At 43.9% G+C, this 16,730-nt stretch overlaps 1 protein-coding gene across 4 annotated transcripts in view; it reads left to right on the plus strand.

Annotated features, from left to right (window-relative positions):
- The window catches only part of pgm3 (phosphoglucomutase 3), a 153,006-nt gene that overhangs the window by 88,982 nt on the left and 47,294 nt on the right, over window positions 1-16,730 (plus strand). For 3 of the 4 annotated variants that reach the window (XM_043696211.2, XM_043696212.2, XM_043696208.2), the window contains 3 exons: window positions 1,554-1,727; window positions 4,069-4,175; window positions 7,092-8,048. In XM_043696211.2, the coding sequence (XP_043552146.1) occupies window positions 1,554-1,727; window positions 4,069-4,158 (264 nt within the window). In that variant the 3' untranslated portion in view covers window positions 4,159-4,175; window positions 7,092-8,048. Of the gene's footprint in view, window positions 1-1,553; window positions 1,728-4,068; window positions 4,176-7,091; window positions 8,049-16,730 lie in introns of those variants that run through there. The other variant, XM_087991497.1, reaches the window with a different exon arrangement.

The raw sequence follows: 16,730 nt of genomic DNA on the forward strand, positions 1-16,730 counted from the left end.
AAACTTACAGGATTCTTAAGAGTTTGACAGGGTAAATGCTGAGAGGATGTTTCCCGTCATGGGAAAATCTACCACCAAGTTAGATAGTGTCTCATTCTCAGAACAAACAGGTGGCAATTTAAGACTGAAGTAAGGAGGAATTTATTTTGAGGGTTGAGAGTCTTCGAAACTCTGTGTCACAGATAGCTGTCGGGGTAGAGTCCTTGTGTACATTTAAGGCTGAGACAGATAGATTCTTGATCCTAAGGGGAGTCTAGGGTTATGCTGGAACGGTAGGAAAGTGATCCTGATGAATATTAGATCAGATGTGATCCTATTGAATGACAAGCTCAATGGCCAAACAGTCTAATCCTATTCCTATTTTGTATGGTCTTCTGTTGATTTAGGAGAAAGTGAGGACTGCAGATGCTGGAGATCAGAGCTTAAAAATGTGTTGCTGGAAAAGCGCAGCAGGTCAGGCAGCATCAAAGGAGAAGGAGAATCGACGTTTCGGGCATAAGCCCTTCTTCAGGAATGAGGAGGATGTGCCAAGCAGGCTAAGCTAAAAGGTAGGGAGGATGGACTTGGGGGAGGAGCGTTGGGAATGTGATAGGTGGAAGGAGGTTAAGGTGAGGGTGATAGGCCGGAGAGGGGGTGGGGGCGGAGAGGTCGGGAAGAAGATTGCAGGTCAAGAAGGCAGTGCTGAGTCTGAGGGTTGGGACTGAGAAAAGGTGGGGGGAGGGGAAATGAGGAAGCTGGATAAATCTGCATTCATCCCTTGTGGTTGGAGGGTTCCTAGGCGGAAGATGAGTCGCTCTTCCTCCAGGCGTCGTGGGTCCTTGGCCTCCTCCATCGCCAGACCGTGGCAACACGACGCCTGGAGGAAGACCGACTCATCTTCCGTCTAGGAACCCTCCAACCACAAGGGATAAATGCAGAATTATCCAATTTCCTCATTTCCCCTCCCCCCACCTTTTCTCAGTCCCAACCCTCAGACTCAGCACCGCCTTCTTGACCTGCAATCTTCTTCCCGACCTCTCCGCCCCCACCCCCTCTCCGGCCTATCACCCTCACCTTAACCTCCTTCCACCTATCGCATTCTCAACGCCCCTCCCCCAAGTCCCTCCTCCCTACCTTTTAGCTTAGCCTGCTTGGCACATCCTCCTCATTCCTGAAGAAGGGCTTATGCCCGAAACGTCGATTCTCCTTCTCCTTTGATGCTGCCTGACCTGCTGCGCTTTTCCAGCAACACATTCTGTTGATTTAGTCAAGCTTCCAACTTAGGGATTCGCAATAAGTGCTGGCCAGCCTGTGATGCCTATGCCCCACGAGTGAATAAAATGAAAGTGGTTTCATTACAATTTTATAACAAGGTTGAGAGTTGATAAAGGGAGTAGTAATTAATTGAAAATGATCAGGGCTTCAGTATAACATCCTTGTCAAATTCCAAAGCTTTTTGGTTATAAAGTTAATGATTTTCTACTTGAGCACATTTAAGGACTTGAAAGCTTTAAGTCCTACTTTCCACAATTTCATGTGCTGCAAGCACTCCTTTTTGTTTTGGTTTTTATTAGGTGTCTGATCGACAAAAAATTGTCACTGTGGATGCTGGAAAGCGAGTAATATCCCCTGCAGGCCTGCAGCAAAATATTGATGCTTTGGTGAAGAAATACAATTTGTCACGGGCTTTTGTGCGTCCATCCGGTACAGAAGATGTGGTCCGAGTTTATGCTGAAGCTGACACCCAGGCAAGTGTGGCATTGAAAATCAATTGATTCAGGGTAAAGTTGTATTGCTCTAATGTTGTAAGATTTAGGGATTTTTGAGGAATTTTAATTATTTTAAATCAAATAACTAGGTTTTGAATTCTTAACTGAGAATCCTACTGTTGCAACTTATGTCTAACCAGTTATCAACAAGTGGTATTTATGATTCAGTCTGAATTTATAAGGCATATGTTATATATGTGTTATACATACTTAACAAAATGCTGTGAAGATAGTAAAGATCCTTCGAGTGCTACTGTGGCTCAGTGGTTAGCATTGCTGCCCCACAGCCTGGTTAGGAGGCTAAGACATTATCTGACCTCAGTGATTAAATCAGGTTTTTTGGGAGTAAAACTGTAGCAGAAAACGAATACAAGTTTCACTTGATCCAAGAATTATGAGGTTGCATCTTCTTAGATATACAAATTTAAGATGCAACACTGAAAATTCCCCTTATGTAATGAAACAATCTGCTTTAAACTGGTATCAAATATAAATTCCACTATTTCATTTGAAGTTTAAATTAGAAGAAAGAACATCATGTGTTTCGCTTTTCAATACAGTTTGCAATTCTCCACGAAAATTCAAGTGCAGAGGTAGTCTGCCATGCAGTGGAATTGTGCCCTGAGGTTCCTTTGATTATTTGCTTTCCTTTCTATGACTTCAACTATTTTTAATGCATGAGCACTGGAACTAAGAGCAGTTGTATGCAGTTTGGCTTCTTGAAACTACACTATTTATAAGGTTACAGCTGATTTTAATGTGGCCTCAGTTCCATTTCCTGCCTACTCCATATAACCTTTGAGTACCTTGTTAGCATCTATCTACCTCTGCCTTGGAAACATTTCAATGACTATCTGGGTTTCCATCGTGGTATAATTCCACAGATTCATAAGAAAAAATGTGCCCTTGTCTCCATCTTAAATGGAAGGTCCTTCTGCAACTTTGAACAGTTCTAGACGTCTCTACAAAAGGAAGCATCTTCCGACATCCATTATATATAGAGCCTTCGGGTTCATTAATCATGGAAGCATACAATCCCTACAGTGTGGAAGCAGGTCATTCAGCCCATTGGGTCCACATCAACCCTTCAAAGAGCATCCCACCCAGACCCACACCCTATCGTATCCCTGTAACCCTGTGTTTCCTACACGAATACACCTAGCCTGCATGTACCTGAATGTATTGGGCAATTTAGCATAGCCAATCCACCTAACCTGCACATCTTTGGATTATGGGAAGAAACCAGAGCACCAGGAGGAAACCTATGCAGACATGGGGAGAATATGCAAATTCCACTCAGGTAGTCACCAGAGGGTGGAATTGAACCCGGGTCTCTGGCACTGTGAGGCAGCAGTGCTAACCATTGAGCTACCATGCTGTGCCAAGATTGCTTCTCATTCTTAATTCCAAAGGATAGTGTGCAACCTGTCTGACCGTTTCTCATCAGATAACCCCCTCATACTAGGAGCAGTCAAGTGTTTTTCTGCACTACTTCTAGTACAAATTCTTAGATAAGGCAACCAAAACTGTACACAGTACTCTTTTTTTTGAACACAGTAAAGATCCTGTTTACATGTGATCAATAGGAGGTGCTGACTGCATGTTATTTGTGGATTATGTCACAATCCAAAGAGCATTTTGTGGATTATGTTTGGCGTAACTGCATCATTTGCAAAGTAATTCCATCTGAGCACAGTCTCTGAATATGGATCTCTGGTTGCTACCTATACTTTGAGTCACAGAGCTGTACAGCATGGAAACAGACCCGATGGTCCAACTCGTCCATACCGCCCCAGATGTCCTAAATCAATCTAGGCCCATTTGCCAGCATTTGGCCCATATCCTCCTAAAGCCTTCCTATTCATCTAATGTCCAGATGCCTTTTAAATGTTCTAATTGTACCAGCCTCCGTCACTTCCTCTGGCAGCACATTTCATACACTCACTACGATCTACATGAAAAAGTTGCCCCTTAGGTTGCTTTTAAATCTTTCCCCTCTCACCTTAAACTTATATCCTCTAGTTTTGGACTCAGCTACCCTGTGGAAAAGACCTTGTCTATTTACACCATCCATTCCCATTCATGATTTTATAGACCAGTATAAGGTCACCTGTCAGCTTCTGATGATCTGGGGAAAATAGCCACACCCATTCAGCCTCTCCCTATAGCTCAAATCCCCAATCCTGGAAACATCCTTGTAAATCTTAGATGAGCCCAAAGAAAATCTCTGCATTCAGTCACTGATATGCCTAATGCACTTAATTTATCAGCTATTTTATATGTGTCATAGTTTGTGAATTGCGGTTTGTTTATTTTGCAGACAAATGCAGACACACTGGCATATGAAGTGAGCCTTGTTGTGTACAAATTGGCTGGAGGAGTAGGAGAGGAACCAAAGTTATTGCGTTGAGGAAAACAAGATAATTGGTAAATGTGTCTACATGCAGTCTTTGGGCCTTTATATTAAGACTACAAAGAGACACTGGCTGGGGAGTGGGGGAGACGGGTGGTGGGAAGGGTTTTTGATTGGAATTTGTGATCCTTCAAAGATTAAAATACTTATTTTGCATGTTTATTTCACAATCAAGTAGTAATGGTGCTTGCATGAGAACTGCTGGTTATAAAATTTGATATTGAATAGTTGGAATTCTTTGTTTTGACCTGAATGTGAATACAACTAAGAAAAAGCACTAGAACAGGAACATAAGCCAAACTTTGTATGGTCTTGCAAGATAGCAGCATCCAAGCTTGAGATGTCCTTTTTTACCCTAGTTTGGAAAAATCTAGGGTGCCAGGAATGTTGGTTCCCCACATTATCCAAAAATGTTGCTGACACTTGTGCCCATGCATTAGTAGATTTAAGTCCTCATGCAGAACTGAGGTTCCAAACTGATAGTCGAATGGAATATTGGAGGAGTGCTACACTAAAGGATGTGTCAACTTTTGTGACTTTGAGCATCTGCTGACTTCCATAAGTGTTTCCTTTACTTCACATGTACGTTTTTTGGAGTGTCAGAACATTAGTCATTGACCAAGTACACTGTGGTCACAAAGATCTGGCTATCATTAGCCAGATTGTAGTTTGTGGAAACTCACTGTATGTGAATTAGGTATATTACAATAATTACAACAGTTGAAAGAAGAATTTAAATGTTTTGACTGTTCTCTGCTTGTGAAAGGCACTATGTGAACACAAATTTGTTTTTAGTTCAACTGCATTTATCGTAAATGCTATCACCAGGAAGCATAAAAGTGAATATGTGCTATGCCTTGACCTGAGGCAAGAGAAGGAAGTGGGACTGTGTTGCCAGCTGAATTTGGGAACCCTAGCTGAGTCCGAGCAGGCTTCCACTCCCCCAGTGCGAGCCGCTAAGAAGGCAGAGGACCCTCTGTGTTATGTCGTCAGCACACGTGCATGTGTTTCCAACACCGTCTCTAGAGACAAAAAAACTGCAGATGCTGTCCTGAAGTAGGGTTACACCCAAACTGTTGACTTCCCCGCCTCCTGATGCTGCCAGTCTTGCTGTGTTGTTCCAGCATGGAGACAGCCAGCGAAATCAAATCAGTGACCCTATTCATGTACTTTCAACCCAGTGCAATTAAAGAACAGGATGACCCTTAAAGTTGATTCCCAACCAGACATTCTGATAACCGGTACCAGACTTTGTGAATAACCAATACGACCACCAGGTTTGTAGCTTAATAAGTTGTTAAATCTTTAGTTTACTAAGTTTTGCAGAGCTAAGTTAAACCACAAGATAGCTTAATTAATGTATGACTTCTACACAGTCATCTTCAATTCCAGCTCCCCATTCTCTCAGACAAACAGTTTGAAAAACACACTCCTTTAAAAGGAAAAAAGAGGTATAACCAGCCAGTTAACTTAAGCAGATCCCATGATCCGTAATATCACAAGCACATGAGATTGTGTCTTGTTCGGTTTCTGAAGACATTAATGCATGCAGATAATTTCCAGTAAGCTCCAAGGAATATTCAATCAAATTTTACCAGAAGTTCAGAGAATGGAATCTCAGTTATAAGTTGATAATGAGGGGAGAAGAGTTTTCAAGCTTCCATATTGTATCTGTGGTAGTTGAAATCCTTCTGACCTAAAAACAGTCCAAACGCCAGTTCAAATTCTGGCCCCTCCCTGTCAGATAGATGCCCTCCCACAAAGTCCCAGTTAACATAGAATCCCTCCAGTGTGGAAGCAGGCCATCTGGCACATTGAATCCCCACTGAACCTCTGAAAAGCACCCCACCCAGAACTACCCCCTTACCCTACTCCTGTGAGCCTGCACATCCTGGATACTATGGCCAGTCCACTTAACCTGCATGTCTTGGAATCTGGAGCAGCTGGAGGAAACCCACACAGACATGGGGAGAATGTACAAATTCTACATATTATCCAAGGGTGGAATCAAATTCAGATTCCTGGTGCTGTGAGGCAGCAATGCTAGCCACTCAGCCATCATGCAGCACCCCCACCAATTTTCAATGCCATCTTTTTTAGAATTATACCTCTCCAGAGATGAAGTGTCTTTTAACAAGAATCAACCTGCAATTAATTTTCAAGCCTGGCCTCATAAATCAATTAACAGTTTCTCTATTCATCTTTTAAACAAGCTGCTGCTCACAGTCCAAAGGTCACTTTCAACTCTCCGTTCATAGCTCCAAAATAAAAATGAAAAAAAGGATGAAACAAAGTAATGAAAAATCATTGAGGTTTCTAACATGTTGCAGACAGATGATGTCACTGGCCACATCTGTGAATGTGCTTTGCATTTTGGATAGTCACTGTTTTGGTTTACTAGTGGCAATGTGCTATGTTGGACAATGACTGACCTGCTAATACAGGACACTCGTACTGAAACTGAATTTATTTTTCCAGTCAATGCAAATTATTTTATATATTGGTAACATTGTAAACAGACAGGAAAAGAAAAGGGCCACAAAATATTCTATTACAAAATGTGTAAAGTGAAATCTTTCAGCTGTATATGTTTTCTAGATAGTGACTAAATGGGACCTCAAAATTTCTTTAGATGGACAGGATCAAGAGGCATGAGGAAAGATGGTAAATTGTGACTGTCCTGTTTACCTCCCTTTCATTCTTATCCGGGTTAAACCCATTTAATTTCATCGGCTTCTCCCAGGGCGTGATGTTTACAGACAATTTTACAGAACTACTGCAAGCAACTTATTTGTAGCTCCTTCATTTTTGAGACCTTAATTTGTTTTATTGTTCTCATTTTTGGTTTGTAATTTAGTCTTGAAATTGACCTTTGAGCAGCAGCTTGTTTTGTAAAGTGAGACCAAGCAGACTGATATTTGTGACTTTAGGTTGATCGCGATTCCTGGAACATTACAGACTTTCAAGCACTAAGGTGTGTTGCTCAGGGACTGGCAATGTTGGATGTTGAAATGGTCAATCAAGAGCAGAATGGTGCCTGCCAGCCAATCACAGAGGATGTTGGAAAAGGAAGAGAAGCCAGATTTGAATTGGTTTGGCCTGGGCTGCTGGACTGGGAACATTTTATGAGTTTTAATATCTCTAATTTTATACCCAGTTAAAGAATTGTTAAAAGTTTTGAGGGAAGAAACCCATTCCAGAAGACATAGTTCCAGAGGTCCATAGAAGTTGTTTGCATGAAGTGATGACTTCAGAATTCAAGCAAAATACAATGCTTTGTGTCTGAAATACGATGTATTATTCAATGGTTTCTGGAGGCCTTGTACTCATTTTGAAACCATTGAACTGGCAAATTACAACACTTTAATTTATCCATTGCGTCTCAGTGAGAGTGGAGTAGTGTTTAAAGTAATGGGCTTTGCTTTGTTTCTTCATGTTCTGCTACTTACTAAAATTAAAACTTTTGTTTTATTAATAATGTGTTGCAAATCCAGGGATGGGGAGGCAGATTTGGTTTGGTGTGCTGCCGCTGTATGTAACATTCCGAATTTTTTTTTGAGTCTGAATGCTGTGCTTCATAAAACCAATCAGAAATTAGTGAAAGGTCTTTGTGTAGGGTAATAAGCAAATGCCTGTACAGTTTAGTGTGACTGTGCTAGAGTTCATTGTGACATTTTTGTTGGAAGTACTTTTAATAATCTTAAATATGCTCCATTCAAGTTAGATCATATAATCTTATGAAAATATGTCATTTAAAATCAAAACTTATTTTCCTAACTTGCTGTAAAAGGAGAAATCATGATGTCATAGACTTCTACATTCCTTATAATGATTCTTATAAAACTTGTATTTGCATTATTTCTATAAAATTTATTGTAAGATCACAATATAGTTGTGTTGTTCCTGTGTCAGTGTCAATGTTCCGTGCAGTGTGCCTGACAATGAAAAATAAGTTAATTGTGACTTACGTACCTTCTCAGTCGTCTTTTGACTGTCAGCAAAGTGCTGGAAGGTGTGAAGCAGCATTTGATATTAAGTTTGGGTTCCACAGGAGCAACTTGCTTTCTTCATACCCCATCCATTCCAACACAGTGAATATGCTCATATGTTACAGTCAAATCAAAGAAATTCTGAGAAGACTCAAAAAACAATATAAGGAGCTGAAATAGAATGATGTCAGATTGGTACCAAAATAAGCCATATCGCCCTATAGAATAATCCAATCAGTGGCATTTCCTCATCCCCTCCAACATTATCCCCTTTTTCATTTTTTTCTTATATCCAGATGTGCTCATACACTCAATTGAATGTTTTTTAAACCCATCACCAAATCATCGTGACACTTTTTTTTACCTTCATCTACTACCCCACCAGTAAATCACCCATGTAGCCAATCTACTATTCCCACCAGTAAATCACCCATGTAGCCAATTGGATATTTACATACAAAGCCTGTTAAGGGCAGTGCGAAGCATTGAAAGGTGAGAGGGGAGGTAGGGGAACAGGCAAGGGCTAAATCAAAGTGCAATTGAAGAGGGAAGTAAAGCACCGCAGTGCAACCTTCGAGAGTATTGGTGGACATAGCATGCTGTTTCTCCATGGACACCCAGGAATGAATGTAGCTGTGGAAAAGGGGAAGACAATCAATCAGCAGAAACGACCACCTCCATGGCTCATTGTTATGGATAACTTGGCCAAGCCCTGGAGCAGACCTCCTTTTCAGTTCCTTTGCACCCCTCAATTCTACCCAAAGATCATGAGTCTGGGGCTGAACTGCAACCAACGAAAGATTTTTCAAATAACTAAAACAGGAAGTGTAGTCGCCCATAACCAATATTTACGTGATCAACACACTCCACAGCACTGTGAAATAAACAGTTGGACTGGGAGTGAGTCTGTCAATTGCCACATTCTGAGGACGGCTGTGTGCAACACTCTCCACCCCAGGTCTCCAAATGGAAACTGCGAGAACTCTAGAGTCGAGAACCATCCACTCGGAATCACCATGTCTGGTGGTAAATGAGAACAGGTGACAGATGAAGGCAAATTGGGTGGTGTGCTGCAGCAGCAGGCTGTATAAAAATGCCTCTTTGTGAGTCTGACGAATGTGGAGGGCATTCCCGAAAGACTGCTCAGGTTCTGGTTTGTGGGCTTCTGAGGAAGGTTCAGAACCCTGGATTCAGTGTGAAATTCCATCTGAACAGGAGAATGCAAAGATAGGATCCCAGTAAACACCCAACTATCCTCTGACTGGTGTACAACATTATTTCTGAGCACTAATGGTACCATTTGCAAGCTGGATGCCCACTATTGCCAGTTCCTGGGTAACATCTAGCCAGACCTCCACTGCCCACACGAACTGGTGATGTGGAGGTGAGGATTCTGACAGCAGGAAACCCCAGTACAAACCAACCATGTTCCAGACAAAAGACAGGAAGACAAAGAATCTTGTGAGCTATGAACAGGAGCATAATTAAGATTGCACACATGACAGAAGAAATATGTTGTCAAGTGGCATCATCTGGAGGGAACTTAACATGAAGATATTGCTGCAGTGTCTGAACACAGAAAGTCATTACCTTGGGGGTGCAGAGATACATCAGCTTGACCTTCTTACTGGAAAGACTCAGGACCTCTGCTGTGACACAGTGCATCTTCTTGTCCCAGAAGATGTGAGCCAACATCTTCTGGACTTCTGTGGCAAAACTAGGAGAGGGGTCAAAGGGACCAGCTAGTAATGGAGCGTGGAGGCCAAATGCTGGTTTATGACTAACACTTGGAGCAGTTCTGTCCAGCAGCCTAGGTAAACAGAGACTTTGGCCTCCATTTAGCTTGAATTCCTCAGCCAGCTGAGGTAGACCACCACAGATAGAGATAAGTGGTGCTCCAGTTGAAGCCCTGTAACTCCACTATCAAGGCACGGACCAACAGGAGTCCGAAACATTTGGTCCAGTTGATTCTTAGAACATAGAACATAGAACAATACAGCGCAGTACAGGCCCTTCGGCCCTCGATGTTGCGCCGATCCAAGCCCACCTAACCTACACTAGCCCACTATCCTCCATATGCCTATCCAATGCCCGCTTAAATGCCCATAATGAGGGAGAGTCAGCACCACTGCTACTGGCAGGGCATTCCATGAACTCACGACTCGCTGAGTAAAGAACCTACCCCTAACATCTGTCCTATACCTATCCCCCCTTAATTTAAAGCTATGCCCCCTTGTAATAGCCGACTCCATACGTGGAAAAAGATTCTCACTGTCGACCCTATCTAAACCCCTAATCATCTTATACAGCTCTATCAAGTCACCCCTAAACCTTTTTTCTCCAATGAAAACAACCCCAAGTGCCTCAGCCTTTCCTCATACGACCTTTCTACCATACCAGGCAACATCCTGGTAAACCTCCTCTGCACCCGTTCCAGTGCCTCCACATCCTTCCTATAGTATGGCGACCAAAACTGCACACAATACTCCAGATGTGGCCGCACCAGAGTCTTATACAACTGCAACATGACCTCAGTACTCCGGAACTCAATTCCTCTACCAATAAAAGCCAGTACGCCATATGCCTTCTTCACCGCACTATTTACCTGGGTGGCAACTTTCAAAGATTTGTGTACATGGACACCAAGATCCCTCTGCTCATCCACACTACCAAGTATCCGACCGTTAGCCCAGTACCCCATCTTTTTATTACACTTACCAAAGTGAATCACCTCACACTTAGCTACATTGAACTCCATTTGCCACCTTTCTGCCCAGTTCTGCAGTTTATCTATATCCCGCTGTAACCTGCCACATCCTTCCTCACTGTCTACAACTCCTCCGACTTTCGTATCATCCGCAAACTTACTCACCCAACCTTCTAACCCCTCCTCCAGGTCATTTATAAAAATGACAAACAGCAATGGTCCCAAAACAGATCCTTGCGGAACACCGCTAGTGACGGCACTCCAAGATGAACATTTGCCATCAACTACTACCCTCTGTCTTCTTCCAGCCAGCCAACTCCTAATCCAAACCTCCAACTCACCCTCAATGCCATACCTCTGTATTTTTTGCAGTAGTCTACCATGGGGAACCTTATCAAACGCCTTACTAAAATCCATATACACCACATCTACTGCTTTCCCCTCGTCCACCTCCTTAGTCATCTTCTCAAAGAATTCAATAAGGTTTGTGAGGCACGACCTGCCCTTCACAAAACCATGCTGACTATCCTTGATCACATTATTCCTATCCAGATGTTCATAAATCCTATCCCTTACAATTCTCTCTAAGATTTTGCCCACAACAGAAGTGAGACTCACTGGCCTATAGTTACTAGGGTTATCCCTACTCCTGAAGAAGGGCATGTGCCCGAAACGTCGAATCTCCTGTTCCCTGGATGCTGCCTGACCTGCTGTGCTGTTCCAGCAATAAAGTTTCAGCTTATCCCTACTCCCCTTCTTGAACAAGGGAACCACATTTGCTAGCCTCCAATCTTCTGGCACTACTCCTGTAGACAACAAGGACATAAAAATCAAGGCCTATGGCTCTGCAATCTCTTCCCTTGCTTCCCAGAGAATCCTAGGATAAATGCCATCAGGCCCAGGGGACGTATCTATTTTCACCCTTTCCAGAATTTCCAACACCTCTTCTCTACATACCTCAAAGCCATCCATTCTACTTAATTTTGACTCAGTACTCACATCGGCAACAATGTCCTGTTCCTGAGTGAATACTGACGAAAAGTATTCATTCAGTGTCTCCCCAATCTCTTCAGCCTCCACACGCAACTTCCCACTACTATCCTTGACTGGACCTATTCCTACCCTAGTCATTCTTTTATTCCTGACATACCTATAGAAAGCCTTAGGGTTTTCCCTAATCCTACCAACTAAGGACCTTTCATGTCCCCTCCTTGCTGCTCTTAGCTCTCTCTTCAGGTCCTTCCTGGCTACCTTATAACTCTCAATCGCCCCAATTGAACCTTCATGCCTCATCTTTACATAGGCCGCCCTCTTCCATTTAACAAGGGATTCCAATTCCTTATTAAACCAAGGCTCCCTCACACGACCCTTTCCTCCCTGCCTGACGGGCACATACTTATCAAGGACACTCACTAGTTGCTCCTTGAACAAGCTCCACATATCAATTACACCCTTGCTTTGAAGCTTACTTTTCCAGGCCACACATCCTAAGTCATGCCTCACAGCATCATAATTTCCCTGCCCCCATCTATAACTCTTGCCCTGTAGTGCACACTTATCCCTCTCCATCACTAGAGTAAAGGTCACCGAATTGTGGTCACTGTCCCCAAAGTGCTCACCTACCTCTAATTCTAACACCTGGCCTGGTTCATTACCCAGAACCAAATCCAGTATGGCCTCACCTCTTGTTGGCCTATCTACATATTGTGTCAGGAAACCCTCCTGCACACATTGGACAAACACTGACCCATCTAACGAACTTGAGCTATAGCTTTCCCAATTAATATCAGGAAAGTTAAAGTCCCCCATAACAACCACCCTATTACTTTCACTCTTCTCTTGAATCATCCTCGCAATCCTTTCTTCTACGTTTCTAGGACTATTAGGAGGCCTGTAAAAAAACTCCTAACAGGGTGAGCTCACCTTTCCTATTCCTAACCTCAGCCCAAACTACCTCTGATGGTGAGTCTTCATCCATCGTCCTTTCCACAGCTGTAATACTATCTTTGACAAGCAATGCCACACCTCCCCCTCTTTTACCCCCACCTCTGACCCTACTAAAACATTTAAACCCTGGAACCTGCAACAGCCAATCCTGTCCCTGTTCTAGCCATGTCTCCGTAATAGCCACAACATCGAAGTCCCAGGTACCAACCCACGCTGCAAGTTCACCTACCTTATTTCGTATACTTGCATTGAAGTATACACACTTCAAACCACTTTCCTGTTTACAGGCACCCTCCTTTGAAATTGATGCCATGTTCCTAACCTCTCTACATTCCAGGTCCTGCACCCTAAAGCTACAGTCTGGGTTCCCATGCCCCTGCAGAGTTAGTTTAAACCCCCCCCAAGAGCACAAGCAAACCTCCCACCAAGGATACTGGTGCCCCTCAGGTTCAGGTGTAGACCATCCTGTTTATAGAGGTCCCACCTTCCCCAGAAAGAACCCCAGTTATCCAAATACCGGAATCCCTCCCTCCTGCACCATCCCTGTAGCCACGCATTTAACTGTTCTCTCTCCCTATTCCTCGACTCTCTATCACGTGGCACGGGTAACAAACCAGAGACAACAACTCTGTTCGTTCTAACTCTGAGCTTCCAACCTAGCTCCCTGAAAGCCTGCCTAACATCCTCAGCGCTCCTCCTACCTATGTCATTGGTGCCAATGTGGACCACGACTTTGGGCTGCTCCCCCTCCCCCTTAAGGACCCGGAAAACACGATCAGAGACATCACGTACCCTTGCACCTGGGAGGCAACATACCAAACGTGAGTCTCTCTCGTTCCCACAAAACCTCCTATCTGTGCCCCGAACTATCGAGTCCCCAATTACTATTGCTCTGCTCTTCTCCACCCTTCCCTTCTGAGTAACGGGGACAGGCTCCGTGCCAGAGGCCTGAGCCCCGTTACTTGCCCCTGGTAAGTCGTCCCCCCCACAAGTATCCAAAACGGTATACTTGTTCTTGAGGGGAACGGCGCAGGGGGTCCCTGCACTGGCTGCTTCCTCCCAGTCCCCCTCACTGTCACCCATCTATCTGCCATCTTTGGAGTTACTACTTCCCTAAAGCTCCGATCTATGACCCCCTCTGCCTCCCGAATGATCCTAAGTTCATCCAACTCCAGCTCCAGTTCCCTAACACGGTCTTGGAGGAGCTGGAGATGGGTGCACTTCCTGCAAGTGTTATCAGCAGGGATTCTTGAAGAAGAAATATGCTGCCTTCAGCATCCTCCTAAATCAGCCAGTTGAACAACATATCATTGGTGTATGCTGAAAGAACCACCCCTGTGAGTGGCCTGTGCAGAACCAATTCCAACAACCTACTCCGCAGGAGACACAGGTAAGGCTTTCCTGCTTTCGTTCTTTTGAGGAACCGGATCTGCAACCCCACGTCTGCACCTCTGGAACCCGACAAGTTGCCAGACACTCAGTATGCCTTTCCTCTTTTCGTATACAGCTAACAAAAGCCAGGTCCGCATCAAGCTGACTGAAACCCTTCTCCAATTCCTCAATTCCGGATTTCCGCTGTTTGTTAACTCTCTTGCATACTCCTGACAAAAGATGCTGAGGTCAGTCTTGTCCATGACCCACCATAATCACAAGTAATTCCCCCTCTCCCTGACTCCCAAACTCACCGCTGTTGGCCCAAAACCAACAGAATGAATCCTGGAATTTTTCATCCTCCAGCAGCAGGTTGTTAAAATGCTATTATGCAGCGCCCCATTTGGGTGCAGAATTGGGTAAGCTGTACACTGCACCTGCTACATGGAAGTCTGTGTTACAATGCAGGCTTGACATTTTGACCCTAGGTCTCTCAAAAGTGAAAGTCATGGAATTCGGATGGCGATTTTGTCAAATGTGAACTAGGTCGAAGGCTTTGACCTTAAACCAGTCTGGGAACTACCATGGTCCCACTCCTTGAGAGTGCAGTTAAAATTAAACTCCTGCTCTCCCCCAAAGATAATGCGCTGACCTTTATCAATGGAGGCAAGATTAACAGACACATCTTCAAAGTACATTTGCCTGGTTCCAACCAAAAGAGTGTACATACTAATGAAGTGAAGTATCACAGTTCTTAGTTGGACTGTCAGATGAAGCAAATGGCCAGATCTTCTCCTTGACCTCCATAATCTCTGGCTGAAAATGTGGGGCCAACAAGATGATCACCCCACCAAAAATAGAGGTGAGGTGACTCATGTAGACCCTCCCTGCCACTCCAGCTGGCTCTAGAAGTGATGTGGGTTTCCTGCAGGAAACATAACCCATGTCCTGGAGGAATGAGAATTTCTGGAACCTGCATTGTGACTCCCTGCTGTTGTTGATGTTGAGGTGTCTATGGTTGTTACATTATCAATTGCAATTGTCAACAACACCCTCAGTGTGTGGAAAGAGGAAGGGGAAACATAGGGCCCTTGCCTTCTTTAGGAACTTACTGAGGAATATGTTAGTGCATCTGGAGTGTCCCAGATGACCAAGTTCCACATGGACCAGAAGGCCAATTCAAAGTTGTACCGGGATCCAAACCAAACTGAACCCTGGATAACTGAAGCGCTTGTCAGAAAAGCTTTACTCAGTGGGGGACACTAGGGGATCCATAATCTGGCTGAAGATAGACATTCTGTCATTCCAAGCATCTGCTACCTGCTTCGTCTGGGTAGTCAATCTCAGCTTCTGACCCCTTCACCAGTGTGGAAGGACGTGGTCCAGCACCATCAGTCAGCTTCATTCCTCCAGTGTTACCACTTCCAGGATCACTGGCAGAGGGTCCCTCGGTGAACTCCATCCAGGTAGGTTCTGGGGCATCGATTGGCAGTGACTTGGTCCCGTCCCCTCTTGACATCTAGCCTCTCAGAAAAAGGTCCTCTCCGAGAACTTAGGCACTTGCTGGGAGTGAAGAAAAGACCCTGTCACCACCATCTAGTGACCCAGTACATGCACCGCAGCCCTTGCAGGTTCTGCTTTGTCCCTGGGGTGCATGGTTGCTCAACAGCGTGAGTACAAGCTGCAACCTGACGCACTGAAGCTGCTAGGCTGTAACATGGGACCGGGGGAGTTGTAAAAGAACTCATTCTGCTACTGGTGAAGTCCACTCCTTGTGGGGACTTTTCTCCACTTTAATGGCAGCCTCCTGTTTCCTAAGACCCTTTCTCTTTGGTGGGTCCCTGAGCCTCTTGGTAAAAACAGTGGGCTGGGGGTAAGAGCAGGGAAGAGCATCTTCATCATTTTTGACCCTGAATCAAGTTCCCCATGGTCATGTGACAAAAGGCAAGTCCAGTGGGTATATTACAGGATCATTGCATTTGGGTGCAGAGGTGAGGGGTCAGATGAGAAAGCTAGAATGTCATAGAAAGCTTTCAAGAGATCTTTGATTAGATTGTACTCTAACTGGTATGCCATAATGAATAAAAAAACTATTGCTAGTTTTTCCACTCTACCATAAATGAATTGTTTCTGGAAATTGGATTGTCACTTCCATATTTGTAAGGATGTACTTGATGTCGTTTCCTTTCCAGTAGTGGTTCCACACATTATTAACACACTGTTTTTCAAAGACTGGTAATAGATATTAAAGATGTTCTGAAGGAGGTCAGTGGACCTGAAACGTTAACTCTGCTTTCTGTCCATAGATGCAGTTTATGTCTGCTTTGCCTACAGCACAGAATTGCACTTCCAGAAGATGTACAGAACACACTTCTAGGAATTTTCTTTTACCTGGAGGAAGGCATGGCAGTTTCTGGTGCCATCTTATTTTTCATAGTATGTAAAATGGTGTTTCCTTTAATCCCTTTATTGTTTACTGACTCCACACCCAATTTTATGTAATATTTGCTTCAACTATTACAGCTACAAGTTCCCAAACGTCATGATTCACTGCA

The sequence above is a fragment of the Chiloscyllium plagiosum genome, unplaced genomic scaffold (genome assembly GCF_037043375.1).
Source record: "Chiloscyllium plagiosum isolate Xiang-an unplaced genomic scaffold, Cpla_swu_hap1 HiC_scaffold_10, whole genome shotgun sequence".
In the NCBI taxonomy this organism is placed as follows: Eukaryota; Metazoa; Chordata; class Chondrichthyes; order Orectolobiformes; family Hemiscylliidae; genus Chiloscyllium; species Chiloscyllium plagiosum.